This window comes from Mustela putorius, unplaced genomic scaffold (assembly GCF_011764305.1).
Source record: "Mustela putorius furo isolate JIRA1106 unplaced genomic scaffold, ASM1176430v1.1 tig00000487_pilon_pilon_pilon, whole genome shotgun sequence".
In the NCBI taxonomy this organism is placed as follows: domain Eukaryota; kingdom Metazoa; phylum Chordata; class Mammalia; order Carnivora; family Mustelidae; genus Mustela; species Mustela putorius.
Window position 1 is genome coordinate 6,957,715 of NW_025421399.1, and position 24,866 is coordinate 6,982,580.

The window sequence follows — 24,866 nt, forward strand, 5'->3', positions numbered from 1 at the left end:
CACAGATCCTACGCCTGCTGAGCCTTTACAATCCTGACTCTGTCACAGAAAAAAAAAAGCTTTCAATACTACACCTCCCTATTTCCTTGACCTAACCAGCATCTGAACTTCAGAACACCACAGATTAAAGAGCACAGATTTCATGTCTAACTTGGACCAGAGCCCTAATTCTGCCAGTTACTAGCCATGCATATTTGGGCAAATTACTTCACTCCTATAGGATTCATTTTCCACATGTGGAAAGATGGGGGTCCTAACAGTACTCTGCGAGGAGCCAGAATGGACGATGAAGCTCATGGCACTGGACAGGTGCACAGTAAACATTCAGCAAACACAAGCTATTATTAATACAATGGCAGAAATGGACTCCCCAAGCAGAGCCTTCACCTAAAAATCTTCCCTTTATAAAACTTCTCTGCAATGAACCTATCATTTCTACCATGTTTGGGTATATTTGGTCTTTCATGACAAACTGTTATTGGCATTTAAAATTTTCTTTCTTTGGGGCGCCTGGGTGGCTCAGTGGGTTAAGCCGCTGCCTTCGGCTCGGGTCATGATCTCAGGGTCCTGGGATCGAGTCCCATATCGGGCTCTCTGCTCAGCAGGGAGCCTGCTTCCCTCTCTTTCTCTCTGCCTGCCTCTCTACCTACTTGTGATCTCTCTCTGTCAAATAAATAAATAAAATCTTAAAAATAAAATAAAATAGAAATAAAATTTTTCTTCTCTAGTTAATAAGTAATCTTTAAGCTCATCTTTAAACCTCTCTCTTTTATCTTAAAAGAAAGTTTTTTAAAAGGAAAATATTTAAAAATAGACAAGCAAAACAAAAAATCACCCATAATATAACACCTAGAGATAACCTCTGTCAGTATTAAACCGTAGAGTCTCTCAATGTTTACATATATATGTATTTACCAAAATTGTATCAACTTATTTTGTAACTTTCTTTTCACTTAATGTATCATGAACACTTTATCCATCATTAACTACTATCCCACAGTGTCATTTTAGTGTCTATACAGTATGCCCTTGTATGGAAAGCTAACAGACATAATATAAAAACCGATTAGTAACAGATACTAGCTTTTGTTGAGTGCTTAATAATGCACAGTAGGGTTAACAATGTACATCACTATGCTTAATACTTACTGAGCAGGGTCCCACTTAATTGTCACAGTCCTTCTGAGGTTCAAATTATGCTTATTATTAACAATGATAAAATTGAGGCTTAATCATAAAGCCAGTAAGTAACAGGACCAGGATATATGATCTCATGTCTATCTAATTCCGGAAACTAAGCTCTTAACCATGAACATAATTTTGCTTCATATCATAATTTATCCAATCCCTCGCTTATGGACATGATGTTGTTTCCAATCAGGGCTCCTTTAAGTGATGCAGTGCGCATCCTGGAGCACAGATTACTGCATCTATCCATACCGATTTCCTTGATTTTCTAAAGGAGGACTTGCTAGGTAGATTCTGACTCGAACAGGGACAGTGATCCTAAACTACACTGACATTTCAAATAAAAAGCATTACAAGTCCCAAGTTAATTCACCTCTTCAGAACCACCAACCTTACCGGATTAACCGCAGAATCAGGATTGATCTGCAATGTATAGATATCATCTCTTGAATACTGGAAGAGGCCGTAGTACGGATTCAACATTTCATGGGACAAGAGATACAACCACTCCCTAGAAAGCAAGATAGGGTACAGGAATTTTTTTGTTAATGAATATTTTTATTAAGATATGCTCTTAATTATTTCAGCAAGGAATTTTTTAAATAAAGGAAAATAAAGCAGCACTAACTAGTTCTATAAAATGACACTGGAAAACTCTACCATGCCCCAAAAAACAAATAAACTCTTGTTTTGTTACACTGAAGTCACATCTCACTCTGTTTATGGCAATTTTATGACATCTCAGCACCAAAGAGTATAAAGTAATATCCCGAAGTGCCAATGACTCATTAGATGCTGCAGCCCAGTGGCCTGTTACCTACTTAATTACTAAGTAAGATTCTAATCCAGGATAAACATAAAATGAAGGGAAGATTTTTTTCCCCCCAAAACATCCGTGTAGTCTATACTATTCTGGTCCATTCCTATCATGGCCCATTTATACTGGTTTATACTGATCAACAGTATAGCAGTGATTTACTCTCACTTTTGGACAAGGTTCTGTTTTGTCGTTGACGTTGTTTAGTAAGGAAATTATCCCATTTCATCATCTTTTGTGTAAACCTTAAAATACATCATAATCGAGTATGAAGTGATCAGGAACAGCAAGGCATTCGGTATAGGTAGGAACACAAGAGCAAGCCTGCATTTGGGGGTAGGTTTCAGAGTAATTGGTTTCAAGAGTACATCAGTGTTTTAAAAACCACATAATAAGTAGTACTATCACTGGAAACTTAACAAATTCTTTGTTTTTCAAAGTATGAAAGGTAACTTATTACTTATCTTTAAGTCTAGGACTTAAAGAGATGTAGTTATAGTCTCAATTCTTGTCATTCTTTCACTAGGAAAGATACCTATGTATGTTCCAATATTATGGATTAAACAGACTGAGGGGCCCCTGGGTGGCTCAATTGGTTAAGCATCTGCCTTCGGCTCAGGTCATGATCCCAGCATCCTGGGATCGAGCCCTGGCATCACATCGAGCTCCCTGCTTCTCCCTCTGCCCCTCCCCCGCTCATGCTCTTGTTCACTGTCTCTCTTTCCAATAAACAAATAAAACCTTAAAAAAAAAGATTGAATGATGTTTTTAGGAAATGCAGTGAAACACTACTGACAAGTAGTTAAAAATGTTTCAAAGTTCTGTAAGTGATTTAGTCTAAATCAAATCACTACCATTTATGTAATACTAGAAAAACTTGAGATTTTTTAGGAAGGTTTCCAAATAAACAATGTGCCAACACACTTAACAAGCTCACCTGACATGTCTTCTATGCTTTCTTATGCATTATTTTAAAGAAAATCGAAATATTTGTTTTGTTTTACCAAGTACTTTGAATACACATCTAAGCAGACCCAGCTACTCTGGCGTTTCACTATGCAATAAAGAGCAGAAAAAGCATTTCATTGCCACATAGCATTTAGTCTGCCCAAACCCTGACAATAGCGAGGTTAAGAAATAAATAACAAAAAACTGACTAGTTTCTTGACTATACATATAATTACAGCATTTAGATTCCATCAACAGGTAATTAACAGGTCTTCCCAAGAAGCATTCAAATCTAGTTATGAGCAAATTCTAAGAATTCCACAGAAACTCTCAAGCCCTAAGTATGATGTACATGTGATGAATTCTAAGATTCGAAACTAAAGAAATTATCCATTTATTGGTAAAAAGGCCACAGGATAAAAATAAGCCTATAGGTGACAACCAGTAATGCGACTTAGTGGAAACACAAATTTAATTTAGGCTGATTTAGATGAGGGATAGCAGAATTATTATGATGGTCCTTAGGACATTTCAGTACAGAAGCTATACTGTTTCTGCTACATCTACATAAAGTATAAAAAAATGTATATTTGAAAGTAGCATAAACATTACAGCTTCTATACTGAAACATTTTAAAAGACTACTTGAAATACACACCTATGTACACCCGCGCTTCCCTACTTACATGCACACACAGACGCTACTTTAACAAGGTTAAAAAGCATGGCAACGGGAGCAAAGGAAAACAGCACCGAGTTTAGAATATATGTCATTAAAATCTCCAGACCGTTCCTAACAATGTAAAGCAGAGGGAATAACACATACTGAAGGAGAGAGATGGAGAGCATGCGGGGCCCGTGGGGCCCACCACTGCCCATGTAGGGGTGCAGCTAGTTTTCAGAGGCAGTCTCGCTGGGCTGGCTAATCCACAGGGAGCTCTCAGTTACTCTGTGGTGGCAGTCCTGCTCCAGCCTCATCACGAACACATCTATTAGGAAATCCACTGTATTGCAAAAATTAGGGAATGTTACGCTAGAAAATAAATATCAGTGAGAAGATTCACCAGAGGAAGTATCTTAAACTTATAAACCATACGTCCTTTACTCATGATCAAGTCTTTACCTGGCAACCCCTCCATAGTCAAGGCCTTCTTCTCCACGAAATTTTATCATTAATCGCTTCCACAGATCTTTGGGTCTCATTTTCATGACCTGCCGATAGGATTCCTGAAAAAAAATTAACACACTATTGTTACTAGGTGCTTTAAACTTGTTATTTAAACCCTCCCTTGCATTTTACCTACAAAACATACATTTATTGAAATAAGATTAAATTTGTTCAACAATCAAATCAATGGATAAACTCGAAGTGTTTGAAACTTCATGGAACTTATAAGAGCAAGATGGATATAGTTAAATACTACTGAAATTAATTCATTTGATAAATGCTATATTAACAACCTAAGTACAAAACTCCATATTTAAGTTCTATGAACCACAGCAATGACTACACAACTCACATTATGAATTTGATAAAAGTACCAAATTTTTAAAAGTTGGTTGACCTAATTCTAGGTCACAGGCACCAACAGAAAGATGAGAAAAAGAAAGTTCCAAAGAATATAAGTAATCATTTATTTGATTATCATTAAACCAACATCTTCATATTATTTTAAAATATAAAACTGACTTGACTTACAAACAAGGTTAGAACTGTCCTGAGAGAAGAAAAGTTGATCCTTTAGGAAAAAGGTTATCAAATCCCCAAACATCAAACCCATGAATCTTCCAATGAGTGGGAAAACCCTGCCTTGGACCTCTACCACTTATTACAGAAGAACTTTGAAAGTGATAGCAGGGCTATAAAGTCCAAAAATAAAAATATATGAGGAAGGAAGATCTTCAATAAATTAAGGAAGTAGTTCAAAAAGAATTAAACAAAATGGCTTTTGGACTTTAGAGTCACTCATCCTTTGGAAGAATTAGAAACTAAGGGATGGATAATATTTGTGGCCTTTTAAAACTCAGTAACAGGGCCGGGGCACCTGGCTGGCAATGGAGCATGTGTACCTTGATTTTGGGGTTGTGAGGTCAAGCCCCACTCCGGGTATAAAGTTTACTTTAAAAAAAAAAAAAAAAGTAGGGGAGCCTAGGTGGCTCAGTGGGTTAAAGCCTCTGCCTTCTGCTCAGGTCATGATCCCAGGGTCCTGGGATTGAGGCGCACATCAGGCTCTCTGCGCTGTGGTGAGTCTGCTTCCCACTCTCTCTCTGTCTGCCTCTCTGCCTACTTGTGATCTCTGTCAAATAAGTAAATAAATAATCTTTTTTTAAAAAGTATACTTAGATATATATCTATACATAAAAATTCATTAACAAATAAGTATTTGCAATGCAGAGACCAAGCTGATGCAACTGGAATATTTCACACTCTTGATCCCATTTAAATGTTTACCTTCTAGATTAAGCCTCTGATATTATTGCCTTTATTCCCCACAATTAAGAAAGAACTTAATTAAAACTCTCCCATTCGAGATAGGAATTTCAGAAAGTATTCTTAGAAAATAGCAAACACTGAAATTTAATTTTTCTCTATTTTAAGGCTTGTAAATTTACCTCAAAAATCTCTTCCCTGGAAACCTCAATGCGGCAATGACCAGCTTGAGGCTGTTGTTGGGAAAGTTCCTGCCGCAAAATTTTTAGTTTCTGAACCAGGTCTCGCTTGTACCGTGGGACTGTCAGACACTCCGCATCATCGGGGCATAACGATACCACCTGCTGCTGCTGCTGGTCTTTCAACTGGTTCTGCCGACTAAAAGTAAACAGAAATGCTGCTATTTTAAATAAAAGAGATTGCAATTATACATTTTAAAAAGAGCATCATACTAGAAAGTAAGTCTACCTACATAATTTTCAGGACTTGTGATATTCATGGCTTGACATTTTTGATGACGATAAACTACCTCCAAAGTTTATTTCTCAGAATCCACATGAAATTATAAAATTGAACAACAGAGTTTTCATTCAGCTTTATACAGCTGCTGAAAATAAATTTCTTAAATACCATTCTCCATTTTCTTCTGCATAGCTGACCATCACGCATTTTAAAACTCAGGCATACGCCAAAATCCCTGTGCCCGTTATCTAGAGTCTGTCTCTCTGGAAGAAAGAGCTTGAGCCAGTGGTTTGGCAGGAGCCCCTTTTCCTCTCTGCGCTACGTCTAGACCACAAGAATGTGGAAGGTCACGTGGAAGCTACTGGCACAGAGAAATGAACACACTACAAACATGTCTACATGCCTTAGAAAATGACTACTTTTCTTTTTATTGTGATAAAATATACAACACATAAAATTTACCATTTTAACCTTTTTCTAATATAGTCAGTGGCATTAAATACATTCCCATTGTTGTGCTAAAGTGACTTCTACACGTGTACACACATGGTTTGCCACAAAATACATGACAGTAATCTCCCAAGCACAGCAGAAATATAATACTTTAAAAGGGCACATTGCCTACAAATATTTTTATTCTCCCAGCAAAAATATTGTAGGTTACACCTAAGAATTTTTTTAAAAGAACCTGATGATATAATGAACTACTTAATTCCAATAAACTATCAGGAAGTAAAAAACCCAGAAATTCACTACTGATGCCATGCAGAAAACGGAATCATTTTGATTTTGAGTTTTAGATTTTATCTATTTGACAGAGAGAGAGACAGCAAGAGAAGGAACACAAGCAGGGGGAGTGGGAGAGGGAGAAGCAGGCTTCCCGCTGAGCAGGGAGCCCGACACACGGGGCTCAACGCCAGGATCCTGGACTCAGGACCTGAGCCAAAGGCAGTCGCTTAATAACTGAGCCACCCCGGTGCCCCTTCAATGAATTTCTGTGTTTTAAACCACCTGTATGTGCCACTTTGTTACGGCAGCCCTAGGAAACTAATACAGGTGAAGCCTGACAGGAGGAGGACTTAACAAAGAAGCACAAGGAAATTTGGGAGGATGATGGATATGTTCACTATCTACACTTTGGTGATGGTTTCACAGGTGTATAATATGTCAAAACTTAAATTGTACACTTTAAAATGTGAAGTTTATTATAGGTCACTTACACTTCAATAAAGGTAATTAAGAGAGAAAAAAAAATCCCTCCGGGATGGGTTCAGCTATCCTGGAGCTATTTCTGATGCACTCACAGGAAAAGCTAAAAAGCATCTACCCAGGAAAGCATCCTGTCTCTTCAAGTGTGCATGATGTACCTTTGGTACATACCCTTTCCTTAACACTCCAGGACAGGTTCCTACTTAAGCACAGTGGGATTAAACTACTCATGTATCAAATAAAACATGTCATACTCTTATATAAAATTTCATCCAACAGAAGTTATTTATAATTAAAGAGAACAGACATTCTATCACATTATAAAAAAGCATCTTCCGTCTTTTCTTATTCAGGCTTGCAATTTAACATGTATTGTTTCAAAAACTTACTTTAAAACTAAATGCAAGTTAGCTGAGAGCCGAGGATCTGTAAACTGTGTTGTTCTGTTGTTATGGTCAACGAAATAAACTCTGCCTGTTGCAGTATTACGGATCTCCCATCCAGGAGGCAATGGACCAAGCTCTTCACAATTGATGTTGCTAAGATCCCTGCAAAAACAAATATAAAATAAAAAATACCTCATTGCTGGGCCAGGAAAGTGTAAATGACACAAAACAATTCCATGAAGTCTGAGAAAATATATTGTTTCAGAAACTTGAGATGTCCAGCTAGAATCTTTAATTCCCAATGGTTTAACAAACTTGCATATTCAAAACCCAATTCATAAATGGCTCAGGAACTTATCACACAGTCCACATTTTTAGTAAGTTCATTCCTGGGCTTTCATGTAATACAGATTTTAAATTAATATAAAAGCAATCACAACATCTGCCAACATAAACTGTGCTTCAATACTTGTCTGACAAAATAGTTTTACAAATGTCAGTGACATAAGGAAAGAAAAAAATTTCCCTTCAATTATTACATTCATTACTACACCATAAGATTTGTATAAATAAATGTTCACTCCATAATAATCTTAAACTCTCCAACAAAGCAACACCGGGAATGTTACTGAATTTAGAGAGCCTGAAAATATTCACAGAATATATTTTAAAGGAAAATTGCTCCACTTTGAATTTTGAAAGCTATAAAGCTAGTGAATGAAGAACCTTTTTAAGACACCTAAGGAAGAATGCTATCAAGCTTACTGCTGCAATAAAATAAGCAAAAAGCCTTTTAACAGATCAAAGACCATTGTTAATGTATTACACATTCTTAAAACACTGACAAAGATTTACAGGACCTTAATGAATAAAATAAAAGCATGTCTAATGTAAACTTAAACTGTAACAGATAATTGTAATGATTAATCTCATGTTTTTTAAAAGTTAAACTAGAAAAAGATTTTCCAGAAATAACTTCTTCTTGGTCATGGTGAAGCTTAATGATGGACACATCTAAGCACCCACAGATTACTGGAACAATGATTTGACTTCTGCCTTTAGGTACCCCAAGAGACTCGATGCTCCAGAACAACTAAAGCTTAGAAAATACACTGCTAGTCTCAGAAGAGGTGAAAGAAAATTTCCAAGAAGCCTCTTCAAATTAAAAACAAAAATAAAACCAAACCACCATAGCTACAGCTGAAGCCGGAGCTTGTGGCAGGTAGGCAGGCAGAGGGGCAGGGCTAACACAGAGTAGTTGTTAATGGGGAAATGCAGCCCCAGGCCAGCTGCAAATTTGGAAAAGGAAATCTGGAACTTCCCCCACTAAGCTGAGAACTCAATGGGGAGATGAAATGATTCCAGGAATACTTCCTGAATTCCCACTTTGGGTCCACAGAACTCCAACCAATTAAGATCAGACAAACTCTCAAAGATCACCACACACTCCAGAAAGAAAAGTCATGACTGAGAGTTAGTGGAAACAATAAGCCACAGAATTAGATCCCTAAATACAGTCAGAGATCAAACAGAACCGCTATGATATGCAATGTTAAAAAAATTACAAACTATCAATGAGATATTATTATAACAATGAACAGATGGATCTTTTTAAATGGAGCTTTCTGAAAGGAAAAGTGATTACTGAAATCAAAGAATGAATAATTCTTTTGATATAATGCAGAATTTTGTTTTATATCATTTTATTTAGAATGTTTTAAATCTATAATCATATGTGGGAGAGCTCTAAGGAATGGGTTAAAAGAGTGGAAAACTGAAATGCTTTCATGTCCCATTAGGAAATGATTAAAGAAAAATGGAATGTTATACAGCCATAAAAATACAGATCTGTACCACAAGACTACATAGGACGGAATGTAATGAAGAACAAGGCATTAATCACGGTTTCAAAGAGAAATACAAAAGATGGCAAAATGGGAGTTCACAGATAATTCTAAGTTTACTGGACATCTTATAAAAGTAAAGTGTCTGACTATTTTATGAATGTCTTTGAACAGTAATGCTATCTTAATATAATCTAAATATTCACGGTCTGCTTTGTCAGAAGAGCCTCCATACAAAGGCACCTTTACTTAAAGGATCCTCCAAAACAAAAGATACAATACACATTTTTACAGGAATACTTCGGAAAACAGAGACTAAAGGAAAATAATCCAGACTTTAAAATTAAAGTCATTATTCAATACTCAACATAAAATAGTCCTAAACCTTTATAGAAACCCTTTACTCATGAATGAAAACCTGACATGTTTCCTTAGGAAGAGCCAATGGTGATGCCAAAATCTCTCCCAATTTCAACTTCTGATGCCAGTTTAGATACTATTCTTCCAACAGATAACTCAAGATCAACTTTCTCAATATTGGTGAGAAATCACTTGGTTTTTTTTAAAAAAAAAAGAAATCATTTTCTATTTCCTGCCAATGGTTTTAAATTATTTTACAGAAAAGGTCATTATTGACCTACAATTTGATTAACAGAATCCAAAACACTTCTTTTCCTAATTTACATAACAAATTCTTGTTTCTAAAAGTTATTTTTCAGTAAGCTTATTAATAAACAAAAAATTTCCTCCCCACTGCTTTTTAAACAGTTTACATTATCAAGAAATGGCAACCCTGGTACAATAATGAATGATCCACACGTTCCTTGGCTGCCACCCTCAAAAAATTTTAATTAAGCTGTATCACAGAGTAAAATATTTACATTAGAATAGCTTCATTTATAAATATCAGTTGGCCCTTGAATAATCCAAGCTTAAAGTGCATAGGTCCACTTATAAGCAGATTTTTTACAGAACAGTACTTAACTATAAATGTGCTTACCATTCCTAAGGATTTCTTTAACCTTTTTTCTGTAGCTTAGTTTACTGTGAGAGCACATATGTGATAAATATACAATGTATGTGCTAATCAACCGTTTATGTTATCGGTAGGGCTTATGGTCAACAGTGGGCTCTTAGCAAAGTTTTGGGGGAGTCAAAAGTTACACAGATAATCGACTGTGCGGGTGGTCGGTGCCCCAAACCCTGCATTGTTCAAGGGTCAACTGTAAATAGAGTATCAAAGCAATCCGAGATCAGCTAGTCACATCTGGTTTTGATTCAAATGCAAGACTCTTGACAAGTAGAGCTCTGAGTATAAGCTTGAGGCAGAAGAAGATCTCTTCACCCTCCCTGGTCTTTTTTTTTTTTTTTTGAGAAGAATGGTGCATTTAGAATATAAAATATCTTCGTCTTACAAAGGTTTACATCCAGTTTACCAAGTTAAGATTAAGAATTTAGAGCTCACCCTTTTCTGTAGCTTCAAATGAACCTGACGATTTGCTCTGTTCAATAACTCAAAAGAGCTAAACAGTGTTTGAAAAACTTATTTGATATTAAAATGCATCAAAAATCCTGTTAAATAATTAAATCGATTTATGTGTCATTCCATCTTCTTCAAGTTAAAAGACAGCTGACATTTGGGTTAGTAAATGCATTGGCTTGGGTCATTGCCCTAGGGACCTGGGATGGAGCCCACGTCAGGTTTCCTGCTTCGCAGGAAGCCTATTTCTCTCTCTCCCTCTCCCCCTGCTTGTGTTCCCTCTCACTGTGTCTTTCTCTGTCAAATAAATAAATAAAAATATTTAAAAATAAATAAATAAATAAACAGATAGATAAGGTACAAGTACTGGTATTTAAAAGAAATTTAGGGGTGCCTGGGTGGCTCAGTGGGTTAAAGCCTCTGCCTTCAGCTCAGGTCATGATCCCAGGGTCCTGGGATCGAGCCCCACACACTGGGCTCTCCGCTCAGCAGGGAGCCTGCTTCCCTTCCTCTCTCTGCCTACTTGTGATCTCTGTCTGTCAAATAAATAAATAAAATCTTTTAAAGAAAAGAAAAGAATTTTAATTCTTTTAACTCTTAAGAAACCACAATCAAGTGACGTTTATTCCAAGGCTGCAAGACTGATTCAGTATTTGAAAACTGATTAATGTAACATCATATTAATGGAATAAGAGAAAAATCACATGACAGTACTACCTGATACAAAAAAAAAGTGGCTAAATAAATAAATGTATTTTAATTAGGTCATTTATTTGTATATTAAAATGAAACTTTATTAAGGAATACATAAAAATACCAAAAAAACAATGAATTCTCTCACATTAGGTTAAAATAAATAAATCTTTTTTTTTTTTAAAGCCTAGCCAAAAATTAAAATATCTATTTATTATCCTTAAAAAAAGTTGGGGAGGGGAATGTATATTTTGCAATGTTTTTTATGCTCTTCTCTGGGTCAATTTTCAAATTCCTAAAGGACTCGTGTTTTCACCCTTATTTTTTTCTTAAAGGTGAGAGGAGAAAAGGGCTGGGGGCTGGTTGGGGGCAGGACACTGGGGAGACACTGCAGAGAAACAGGAAGGCCTTTCTACTAAATGTCAACTGAAATGACTGTCACAAAGAACCTAACTTTTACATAAACCATGTTAAGCTGAAGATTAAACAATCAAAGAAATCCTAAGTCAAACAGGTATCCAGTGGTATGAAGAGTATTTAGATATGTTCTCACCTCGGCACTCTTGGATCATGCCATGTGCTCACACCAGTCTGAGTATGTAAGAAATACACCTGACCTTGTTGTGTTGTCCTCTGTTCTGTAAAATTAAGAAACACTAATAATAAAAACATATTCAGAATGTTCAAATCAAAGACAGACACTAGGATACTACATCACTACAGACACTAGGATATTACATCAATAGTGAAATTCTCCAAATTACCAATCTACTGTATTACCAGAAAATGTTTTATAAATCATTCTTTTTCAACTCAATACATTTTCTCCTGGAAACAATCTTATAAATGGTGATGAGGGCAAGAGGCCACCTATCTGAAAGCCAACAACACTTACAATGTGGCTTAAATACTAAACATGTTGCTATGGAAAAGAGAAAACAAGACTGTCATGGTACCAATATTTCAACAAAACAAACAAGAAGAAATGATCTCTTGTTTGCCTTAAAGTGGAGCCTGAGGGGGAATAAAAGGAAGCTCAGAGGAAGAGGCTAGCCAACTGTCGGGGATTCTCCAAGGACTTGCAAAAACTTTCAAAGGGTTTGCAGGCTGGTAATGCTTGTTTATTACACCTAATTTTATTAACAAAACTTAAGGTTTTTTCTTGAGAGAGGTGTTTCCTCAAGACTACCATTTAAACTCAAACGAAGGAAAAACAGACGGAAAATGCCATTTTAAGGGGGGAGACACTCTATAGTCAAAAACAGACAAAGATGCAAAAATAAGCAAGTTAGAAAGAAGACCAGAGAACAAGCATGCATTCTGGGGAGAAAAAGTAAAAGGCAAAATTAACTCCAAGGCCCTGGGAAGAGAGTAAGGAAACCAGGACAAAAGGGAAGGAATCTGTGGAAAAAAGTTCTTTAACAGTGGTTTTTAGTCTTAATTGTGTTTTTAAGCAATAGAACCACTTATCTTTAAACAAAATATAATGAAAAATTCCAACATGTAAAACAACTATTGCTAATATGTATTAATATAAATTTGTTTATACACCTATAATAAAGTCAATTTAAACTTTAAGCTTCTTAAAATCATAAACACGAAAATGTTTAAAATTGGTGACAGATGAAAGCTGAGATACTTTCAGCCCTGGTACCCATTTTACTCCTAGGTTTTGGTTGTACAAAATTTCTTTTTAATCCAAATCACACGTAATATTGTAAAATATAACCACCCCCACTCCGAACTGCTTGCCTTATAACCTCAATTAAAGAGAAATGACAGAAAATACTTCCTTCTAAGGTCTGAACATTAACAGTAACAGGCAAAGTTTACTAAGTGCTTTCTGTGCTGGAAACTGTCAGCCACTTCACATGAAACCATCACTTAGAATCATCACTAATTTCCCCATTTTATGGAAGATACAACTGAGGCTCAGAGAAATTAAATACTGTGCCCAATGTCACACATCTAATGTGCAGCAAAGCCAGGATATAAACCCAGGTCTTTCTCCAAAGGCCATGCTCTCATCACTGTGCTACTTAGGTTAACCTGTGCAGCACAGCACAGTTAATGGACAAATTGGTTTCTTTTTTTTTTTTTTAATTAAAGAGTTAAAACATATTTTAAAAAAATAAAGCTAGAATCATGCATTTGCAGAACAGTTTAAAACATACTGTAGAGGAAAAACAAAACTCAGGTTAGATCAGGCGATTCCCAGTGTTGGTCATTAGGTGTCACCATAAGCCCAGATATGGTTTATCTACAGGCTGCTGGGAGGGTAAGGCTGTAATTATTTTGGCCAACTTTTAGCAAGAAGGAAGACAGCTGAGTTAATAGTATCTACAAGAGTATTCACAGGTTGTGATTTAGAAAGTTCTGTACCAACTAGAAGACTCAAGTCCTCTTCTACATGAAATTCTACAATCTAGAAAATTATATAAGATTATAATAATTTTACACAAACATAAAAGTGACTAAATCACTTACAACAATAACCCAAATCATGCAGATAATCCAAAATTATAGACAATACGAAGATATAAATAACTTCAAAGCGTATTTCTGATGGCATTTCTAAATATGTAGTCTAGAAAATTGCATCGCAGGTCTGACTTCAGATTACTGTTATCTGTAACAAGGTGGTAACCTTACCTTTACAAAGTGCCCATTTGCAAGAAACCTCACATTGTTACACATGCTCTTCCTGATACCTCTGAGACAAGGAGAGGCATCATTCATCTCATTTCATTATAAAAGAGCAAGAGGACTGAAGTTAACGACTAGCCCAAGTCAAACTGCTGGTTAGGTAGTCTTCTACCACTTCAAAGACTTTCAGATTGGGAGATTTTACACATTCATTTTCATGTAGGATCCCTAAACCCAGATTAATAACTTCTTTAAAGCTGATTTTCTGGCTTTCTTAGCAAGCTGAAATCAGTAAGCCACACTTGTTTTTCCTCTGCTAGTCATACCATAGCCTTCCGGTAGGTCTGGAGGAGTATGTAAATGTGTCCTGCTCATGTAATTTCTATGTCGCTGTGACCGGACTCTCCTCTCAGCCAGTCTGGAATCTGAAGACTGTCCACATGTTGCACCATTTGTTCCACTAATTGGAGTGTTCTCATCAACAAAGCAGCTAAGAGGTCTGCCAGGACTTGAATATTCAGATGCTGGTCTATTGAAAAGTAACAGGATAAAAAGTTACTCAACTGAGATATCAAAGGTCGAGTTCTCTAGACAATGTCTGTACTGCAGGAATAATCACAAGAAAACGGAATGATCAACACAAATATGATGATTTCAAGAACCAAATAAAAGCAAGCGTGATGCCTCTAAACACCAAACTCATGTTACAGGCACAGTCAGTTATGTACTTAAGTCATTTTATACTGATTTTAATTACATTTTATATGAAATCCACATGTATCTGTAGATGTGAGCACTTCCTGACTTAGCCTCAGCCTACCTCTTGGACCTGACTTCCCATCTTTCTCCTACTCCACTCTGGCCACCGACACTTCTCCTATTCGTTGAATTTGCCAAGACTGTTTTTACCTTTAGGGCTAGAAGGGAGTTCTCCCTCCCATTCCTGAATGCCCTTTTCTCCTACTCTCCCTAGGCCAATGCTCCTTTTTGTCATTTTTTTTTTTAAAGATTTATTTATTTATTTGACAGAGATAGATCACAAGTAGACAGAGAGGCAGGCAGAGAGAGAGGAAGGGAAGCAGGCTCCCCGCCAAGCAGAGAGCCCGATGTGGGACTCGATCCCAGGACCCTGAGATCATGACCTGAGCCGAAGGCAGCGGCCTAACCCACTGAGCCACCCAGGCGCCCCCTTTTTGTCATTTAAATCATAGTTTAAGCTTAAACGTCTGAGACATCCTTCCTGACCTTCAATTCTAAGGCAGTCACCCAGGCATTTGATAAGTACCTCACCTTACTTTCTCAGCACAGCAATTGTTTGATCATTTTTTATCTGCATCCTCGTTTTCCCTTACTAGTATATTTCTTTATTGAGGGAAGAACGTTCACCTAGTTTGTTTCCCACTATATATATCCCCTGCACCTAGAACAGTGCTTGACATATTTAAGAGTATCTCAGTAAATATTTATTGAATGAATAAAGATGACGGTGTGACTCTTCAAAGAACTTCTGGTATACTGACAGGTCATCAAAAATATAAAAGGATAATCAAGAGTTAATTTTTAAACTAACATTTACAACCACAATCAACTTTATACCCGTGGAAATTAAAGTCAGTTTCATCAGTTAAATGAGTTAGAAGGAAATGGGACTTCACTAAAGCACTGACAAAAGTACACAATCATTTATACTCAGATACAGTAAAAATGGGTTCACTTCAATAGATCATTGGCAGTTTAATACTTGAAATACAACTCTCAAACAAGCATTTTTTAAAATGGCAACATGAGCTAAGCTTTTACCTGAGAACTGTAACGTAAGAGGGAAACTATGACTTAATGAGTTAAGCAACTAATTCCCAATAAATAAGAGTAGGTATAACTTAAGAGAAGCATTTGATGTTCTGTATCTGGTGCCATTCCTGCTCAGGAAAACAGGGGATGGAGGGCAAAACAAACACTCAACAGAGGCAACAAAAAAATGTTCTTACTTAAACAAAACAAACAAACAAGAAAAGGAAATTCAGCCACTTATCCTATTCATTTTCAATTACTTAAAAAAAAAAGTACTTCCATGGTGCCAGGGTAGTTCCACTGGTTAAATGTCTGACTCTTGATTTCGATTCAAGTCATGATCTCAGGGTCACAAGATTGAGCCCCAAGTCTGGCTCCAAGCTGAGCATGGGGCCTGCTTGAGATTTTGTCTCGTGTCTCTCCCTCTCCTGCTGCCCCTCCACCCTGTCTGGGGCACATGCAAGCTCTCTCTCACACACATAACTAAATAAATAAAATCTTTTTTTTTTTTTTAAACATCTTATTTACTTGACAGAGAGAGAGAGCACACAAGCAGGGAGGCATACAAGCAGGGAGGCTGTAGAGGGAGAGGGAGAAGCAGGCTCCCCACCAGAGCAGGGAGCCTGGATCTGTGACCTGAGCCAAAGGCAGACGCTTAATTGAGTCACCGGGGCACCCCAAATAAAATCTTTAAAAATGAAAATAAAAATAAAAAGTGCTTCCTTGGGAGTTTCTAAAAATTATCTTACATCCCCATGCCTCTATACAGTAAGCTCCATGAAGGCCCTTCTGCCTTATTTACTGTTACAGCATAAATGTTGAGCACAGTAACTGGCATATAACCATTTGGTGAACTGAATGATAGCTGTTACTACTACTCTCAATACTTTTCATCACCTTCCCCTATCTGATTAAATTCTAACATTCTTGAAGATTTAGTTCAGAAATTCTCCTTCGGAGTTTTCCTTGCAGGTTCTAACATCCCCTTACCCTGCCCTCCACATGGTCTTAGAACATCTGGTTCTTATCTTGATCACAGACCTTACTGGATGCAATATAACACAATCATACCCCAACATGACTGAACAAATAAAGATCCAGTATCTATATTTTGTTATAGCCATTCAGTAACTGAATTTTTTAAAATTTTCAAAATTTTGAAAAAAATTTTTCAAGAATTTTTCTTATTCTTGAAAAATAAGAAATAAAAGGACTTCTCGATTTATTGTTAACTCATTTAATAAATATTTATTAAATAACATCACTGGCCCTGAGCTACAATAACAGGATGACCTGCTAAACAATCTTTATTGAAAATGACTTTTGGAAATAATAGTGGCACTTGCTGTAAGATCTACTGATCTTCAGCAGTATAAACCAAGAAAGGAAATCTGGTAAAGCTGACAGATAAACAGAAAGTGGCAATTTCAGGAAGGCAAAAAGCAGAGACCGCGGGAAGACATTTGTATGTTCTTACCGTGTTGGGCGTTCCCACTGCGTAGTTCTTGTTATGTGGTTCAGATACTGAATTCTTCCAGAGGCAGTTCTCCTTTCCTCCCAGCTTAAATAAAAATTGAGAGATAAGGCATCAATAGGAAGGTAGATACAGAATGTTTTTAGTGCAAAATTGAGCCAGGAAGACATCTGTTATGATAAATCAGGAATGACAACTGAAAAATCAATAGAATACTGGAATTTTTTTCAGCTTATTTTAAAACTGTACAATGTATCTTCTGGAATTCTGAAGCTTCTAAAATGTTTACATGGAAGTGTGGCTAATATTCTCCATCAGCCTAACTCAGAATTCTCCAATAATGTCAGCACTCAATTAAATTATACTAATTTCTCCAGAATTGGGGGGGGGCATACTAAAAATAAAAATCACACCTAATTTTTAAAATTAACATAAAAGTGTATAAAACCTTTTTTTTTTAAGATTTTATTTATTTGACAAAGATTACAAGTAGGCGGAAAGGTAGGCAGAGAGAGGAGAGGGGAAGCAGGCTCCCTGCTGAGCAGAGAGCCTGATGTGGGGTTCGATGTGGGACTTGATCCCGGGACCCTAGGATCATGACCTGAGCCAAAGGCGGAGGCTTTAACCCACTGAGCCACCCAGGCACCCCTATAAAAGCTTTTTAAAGCATTTAGCCTACCCAAACTATTTTTTAAAAAACAATGGTACTTCCTCCTCAGTAACTTTTTAATCCATGTAACAACAACAACAACAACAACAAAATATGTATGTATGTATGTATGTGTATGTATATATGTATATATATATGTGTATGTATGTGTGTGTATGTATATATGTATATATGTATATATAAATATATCAGTAAATGACCACAGAAATGTGGTAATGCTAGTATTTCCACCAAAACCCTTGCAGAGGTTTAGGAGCCATAAAAAATAGGAAATAAAGAGATGCTTAAAGGGTCTTTTGCCCTGTGACAACAAAGCACAAAATGTAGTGCTTATCAATTAATATATAAATTATATACATGTACAACTATATTATAAAATGTAGACCTAATTAGACTTTTTAAAGACTGTGATATAAAACATATGGGGAAGAAAGCACTATAAAGTACTATAAAGTGTAGAATAAGCCTTAAATTTTGTAATCTCTTAATACTGATAAGTTATTTCACACTAAACTTCCCCTTCAAAATTACCATAATCTACTTCAGCCATAAGAGTTAATATATGTATCAAGGAACTACAGTGATTTATAAACAGACTTAAATTATGGTGATTTTTAAGAGTTTAAACAAAATGAGTGAATACCCTGGCTTGGATATAAAATTTCGGATCAAAAATAATTTAAGTCAAAACCCAACCAATTACATACTTTAAATAACTTATTGTATATAAACTACACCTCACTGGTGTTAATTAAGCATGTTTTGAAAGTTAAAAATACAGTCAGAATAGTGTCAGCGCTGGTTTCAGAACAGTAATCAAAAGTATGAGCTTTGGAACCGGGGCTTACACGTCTGTATTCCAGCTCTACCATTCACTATGAGACCTTCAAGGCAAGTTTACTTACTCCTCTGAGTCCCAGTGTTTTTAATCTACTAAATGAATGAGGGTGACAACAGTAGCAGCAAGAGTAATAATAGCAGCTAATTATTTACTAAACAGTATATGCAAAACATTGTGCTAAGTGCTTTATATGAATGATTTCATTTAATCCTCACAATTTATGGCATAAACACTATTATTACAATCCTCTTCTAGAATATAAATCAATGCTTACAGAAGTTAAATAAACTAACTAAATTCACAAAGCTTGTAAATCAGAAGACTAAGGATTAGAACCCAGACAGTCTAATTCCAGAATCACACACGTGAGTTATGTGATCTAACGCATCACAGAAAGTGCTAACAGTACCTGACAAACACAGGTTCATTAATGTTTCTTTTCTTTTCTTTTTTTTTTAAGATTTTACTTATTTGACAGAGAGAGACACAGGGAGAGAGGGAACACAAGCGGAAGAGTAGAAGAGGGAGAAGCAGGCTTCCCGCTGAGCAGGGAGCCTGATGTGGGGCTCAATCCCAGAACCCTGGGATCATGACCTGAGCCAAAGGCAGACACTTAACGACTGAACCAACCAGGTGCCCCCAAATTTAACGTATCTAATTAATGGCTTATTTTATAAATTTGTCTTGACAAGATTCCTTGCTATTTTTTCAAGTATAAGAAAAATTTAGGGGCACCTGGGTGGCTCAGTGGGTTAAAGCCTCTGCCTTCAGCTCAGGTCATGATCCCAGGGTCCTGGGATCAAGCCCCACATCAGGCTCTCTGCTCAGCAGGGAGCCTGCTTCCCCCGCTCTCTCTGCCTGCCTCTCTGCCTACTTGTGATTTCTGTCTATTAGATAAATAAATAAAATCTTTTTTAAAAAATAAGAAAAATCTACATTCTGGAACTGTTCGGCAAATTTCTAAAGTTAAGCATACAATAAATACCAATTTATTTGTCATTATTTGAAGGATGTTATCAACATATTTCTCTAATGATCTCAGCTTACCCATCTGGTAAATCATTATCAAATAAACGACTGCAGTCCACAACTTGTCCTCCTGTGCCTATTCGGTCTCTGGACTGAAGACTTACTGTAAGACAACGAAAAAATTACTAAGAGTTGGAAAACGAGAAAGATTTATTTCAATTTAAAATATGTATCTTTAAAAGACATCTAGCTTATTTAATACTCCAGAATGAACTCTTCAGCTTTTAATAAATCTGTAATTTCTTTTTCCATTTAGGAGTGACATTAAAATTTTATGATTTTGTATCCTTTATTGTGGTCATAGAGGAGAGTTTAAATCCTTTTTGACCATTGTAATGGAGTAATGCAAGCCCTCTACTATACTCAAAACAGGCATAACACATGAAAGGTATATTCACATACAGAGGAACTGGAAAAGTTCACATTAATTTGGGTTTAATTCTTAACACACCTTTAAAAAAACAAAGAGGGGCTTCTGAGTGGCACAGTAGTTGAGCATCCAACTCTTGGTTTGGACTTAGGTTGCAATCTCAGGATTGTGAGATCAAGTCTGCTTGAGATTCTCCCCCCTCTCCTTCTGCCCCTCCTGTTCTTGCTCTCTAAAGTCTTTATTTTTTTTTTAAGATTATATTTATTTATTTTTGTGAGAGAAAGAGAGCAAGCATGAGTAGCGGGGAGAGGCAGAGGGAGAAGCAGACTCCCCACTGAGTATGAAGCCTGAGGTGGGACTAGATCCCAGGACACTAGGATCATGACCTGAGCCAAAGGCAAACACTTAAACAACTGAGCCACTCAGGTGCCCTCTAAAATAAATCTTAAAAATAAATAAATAAATCTTAAAAAATAAAAAACAGAAAACAAAACCCATGAAACTGGATTCTAGCAATCAGGCAATACTTCGATTCCATGAGTTAAAATAGTACATAATCATGTGTGGTGTAAAACTACTACTATAAATTTGGAAGCAAGAGATGTAAGCTCTAGACCAGGCTCTAACACTTAGTTTGGCAAATGACCGTCAACAAAACACTTAACATTCTTGAAGTTTAGATAATCTAAATAATGAGGAAGTTAGGCTGTTATGTCTGTCCCCTTGCTGCTCTAATATTCTTTAATTCTATTTTTGGCAATTCTCCCTAAAAGATAAAATAGGAACGGGCAAATGTGACTAAAATCCAACTTTTATTTTTTTATCTTTTAAGATTTTTATTTATTTCTTGACAGAGAGAAAGAGACAGCGAGAGAGGGAACACAAACAGGGGGAGAGGAAGGGAGAATCAGGCTTCCCATTGAGCAGGGAGCCTGATGTGGGGCTCCATCCCAGAACCCTGGGATCATGAGCTCAAGGCAGATGCTTAAAGACTGAGCCACCCAAATGCCCCAACCCAACTTTTAAAGAATTAACCAGTTACTATATAAAGTATGACATCTAAGGACCCTTCGTTCTAGGAAGGGTTCCAAAATTCTGAAATCTTCCAGCTCTGCAAAAATTTTGAAAAATCAGAAAGTTCAATACGTTACACCTTTATATGAATTTCATTTATAGGTGACATTGTAACATACTTTTCCTCAGTGAATTTAAACAAAATGTTATATGGAAATTGCACTAAAAACAGTATTAACCAGTTTTTATACAGAAAGGCTAAGCGAAATGCTTACCCAAATATAATCCCTGCAAAAACTATGTATTTTTTCTTTTTCTTTTTTTTTTTTTTTTAAAGATTTTATTTATTTATTTGACAGACAGAGATCACAAGTAGGCAGAGAGGCAGGCAGAGAGAGAGAGGAGGAAGCAGGCTCCCTGGTGAGCAGAGAGCCCGATGCGGGACTCGATCCCAGGACCCTGAGATCATGACCTGAGCCGAAGGCAGCGGCCTAACCCACTGAGCCACCCAGGCGCCCAAAAACTATGTATTTTTTCATTAGCGAGTTTAGAATAATATTAAGTCTCAAAATTAAGGATTTCATAAGCTTCAACTCCATACTGCTGCATTACAAAACACCTAAGCAATTTTTAGGTGAGTTTGTGTTTTTAAATGGCCTAATCCTAGCAAAATGTAAAATGAACCATAGAACTACTATGATTTTAAGAACACTGTTCCTAACATTAAAACATCAGAAACAATCTAAACATCCAGCAATAACACACAGCTAAATTATTTGTCCACCATGGACTGCTATACAACATTAAAATGCATCCATGAACAACAACAAAAGATGTTTAGAACAGATTAAATCAGGTTATTTAAAATTCTGTACAGTGTAACATCATTTTAAAAAAAGGTATGCGGCGCTGGGTCGCTCAGTGTGTTAAGTCTCTGACTTGGGATCAGGTTATGAATCTCTGGGCCCCCGGAATCAGGCTCTTATCTCAGCAGGGAGCCTGCTCCCCGCCACCCCGCCCAGCCAGCTGCTCTGCCTACTGGTGATCTCTCTATCAAATAAATAAAAATCTCTAAAAATAAATAAAAATAAATAAATAAATTTAAAAAGGTATATACATTAAGGTAATGACCACGATGCCATGTTATGGTTGCTCCTTATGTTCTCTGTCTATACTTTTATTTGATTTTATAACAAAAAAAGAAAAACCTCACAAGAGATGCGAAGAATTGAATAACAGATTCAAAAACAAGGGAGAGGACTTATAACCTTGTATCACTTGTCTCAATTTGGGAGATTTTTCTTTATGGTAATACTCCAAAAATAGGATAAAGCTAAGTGTCCAGAAATGCTTGCAAGTTTCAATGTTACAATAGCAAAAAATAATAATAATAATAATAACTTAAAAGTCTAGTAATTAAGCTATGACATATTAATATAATTCAGCCTCTAAAATCACTAACTATAAACACTAATAATGGCTACAGTAAGTGAAAACAAAAATTTTATATTCAATGAACAAAAATCATAAAAAATATACACATATAAGTGTATATAAAATTATTAGAAAGGGATATATATTTTTTTAAAGTTAGTATTCTAGTGTACTTATCTCCATTTCCCAAAGGATGTTATATACATCTATGCATGATTATTTGGAAAGGTCTAATTCAGTAAGAACTAGAACTCATTCTGGTTTTGATTTTTTTTTTAATTTATTCTGTTTTTAAATGGCAGGACAATAAAGCATAATGTTTGAGTCCAACATATCTCTACTATGATAACCAAATTCACACAAAAACTTCAAATTTAAACACACACACATTTTAAAGAAAAGCTTTTTTTATATAATATACTCCATAGGTTTATTTCTAATTACTGACAAAGGAAAAGTCTGCTGTTTTTATAAATGCCATCTACACCTAGCGGAACTATTTGTTACTACTGGACATTAGTTGGCAAAAATTACATAACATAGCAAATCAAATAAAGTAAGAACTATCACATTTAAAAGTCTTATATATCACTTCTTGGCCTTTTGGCTGAGATCAAGTCTTTTATATGTTGGGGTGCTCAGGTGGCTCAGTCGTTAAGCGTCTGCCCTCGGCTGGGGTCATGACCCTGGGGTCCCGGTATCGAGCCCTGCATCAGACTTCCTTCTCCACAAGAAGCCTTCTTCTCCCTTTCCCACTCAACCCTGCTTGTGCTGCTCCCTGTCTCACTGTGTCTCTGTCAAATAAATAAAATCTTTAAAAAAAAAAGTCTTATATGCCAGCATTTGAGTTCTTTTACTCCCTTCTCAATCTAAGAATGACAGGAATTCTCAATTAGGCTGTAGTGCAGACACTTCCCTGTGGTAACTATCATAGGGCTTTGTCATGTTGCTACTCTGGCAATTCACTCTGAACCCAATTCATTCCCTTGGCAAACGAGGCCCTTCAAAAGTAACTTCAGTAACTAAAACCTCTCTGATAGGTTCATAATGCAATCAACTTATCTTAAATTCTGCTCTATACTGAAGTGGTAAGATTCCAGTCATGTCTTCTTCTTTAAGAAGCCTCAAAGGAGCCCACCTTGGTATCCTACCACACTATGTGTCTTGTTTTGGGTTTTTTTGTTTGTTTTTGTGTTAAGATTTTTTTATTTAGTCATTTGGGAGAGACAGAAAGAGCACAGGCAGGCCGAGAGGCAGAGGAAGAGGGAGAAGCAGACTCCCTGCTGAGCTAGGAGCCCAATGTGGGGCTCCACTCCAGGACTTAGAGATCATGACCTGAGCCAAAGGCAGATGTCCAACCATCTAAGCCACCCAGGAGCCCCACACACTATGTATCTTGATCAAAAATCAATCCATCAATTCTTGAATCTCAGGAAATTTTGTATAAAGTCCTTCCTCTGGGGCACCTGGGTAGCTCAGTCGTTAGGCCATCTGCCTTCGGCTCAGGTCATGATCCCAGAGTCCTGGGATCAACTCGCCCATCAGGCTCCCTGCTCCAAAGGAAGCCTGCTTCTCCCTCTCCCACTCCCCCTGCTTGTGTTCCCTCTCTTGCTGTGTCTCTGTCAAATAAATATATAAAAATCTTTAAAACAAAAAACTCTTCCTCTGAGTCAATTCAAGATAGCCCACTGAGTGTCTCACAAGTAAGATAGCAACCTCTCCCTTTCTCCCATCAGTATTCTATCATTCCTCATATTCTTTTCAATTAGCACTGATTATTTTAAAACTGTAAAGTGATTTTTTGGTAAATATTTTTATTTATTTATTTGACAGAGAGCGAGTGATCACAAGTAGACAGAGAGGCAGGCAGGGGTGGGTGGCTCCCTGCTGAGCAGAGCGCACAATGCAGGGCTCCATCCCAGGACTGAGATCGTGATCTCAGCCCAAAGCAGAGGCCTAACCCACTGAGCCACCCAGGTGCCCCTTAAAACTGTAAAGGTTAAACAAAGTTCAATAAAATATTCTTACTCAAAAACCAGTTTAAGAACTATTTTTAGAAAAGTTTCAGACCATGTATAAAGTCTGTCTTTAAAAGACTGTCTAAAGGAGCAATAGTTTTTCACATTAGGAGCCTACTTTT

At 36.6% G+C, this 24,866-nt stretch overlaps 1 protein-coding gene across 1 annotated transcript in view; it reads right to left on the reverse strand.

Moving 5' to 3' along the window:
* Positions 1-24,866, reverse strand: part of SMURF2 (SMAD specific E3 ubiquitin protein ligase 2) — a 118,689-nt gene that overhangs the window by 10,162 nt on the left and 83,661 nt on the right. The window contains exons 6-13 of the mRNA XM_045080912.1: positions 19,927-20,011; positions 17,372-17,455; positions 14,430-14,632; positions 12,011-12,095; positions 7,444-7,602; positions 5,566-5,761; positions 4,076-4,179; positions 1,585-1,699 (exon numbers count right to left, since the gene is read on the reverse strand). Of these exons, the coding sequence (XP_044936847.1) occupies positions 1,585-1,699; positions 4,076-4,179; positions 5,566-5,761; positions 7,444-7,602; positions 12,011-12,095; positions 14,430-14,632; positions 17,372-17,455; positions 19,927-20,011 (1,031 nt within the window). The remainder of the gene's footprint in view (positions 1-1,584; positions 1,700-4,075; positions 4,180-5,565; positions 5,762-7,443; positions 7,603-12,010; positions 12,096-14,429; positions 14,633-17,371; positions 17,456-19,926; positions 20,012-24,866) is intronic.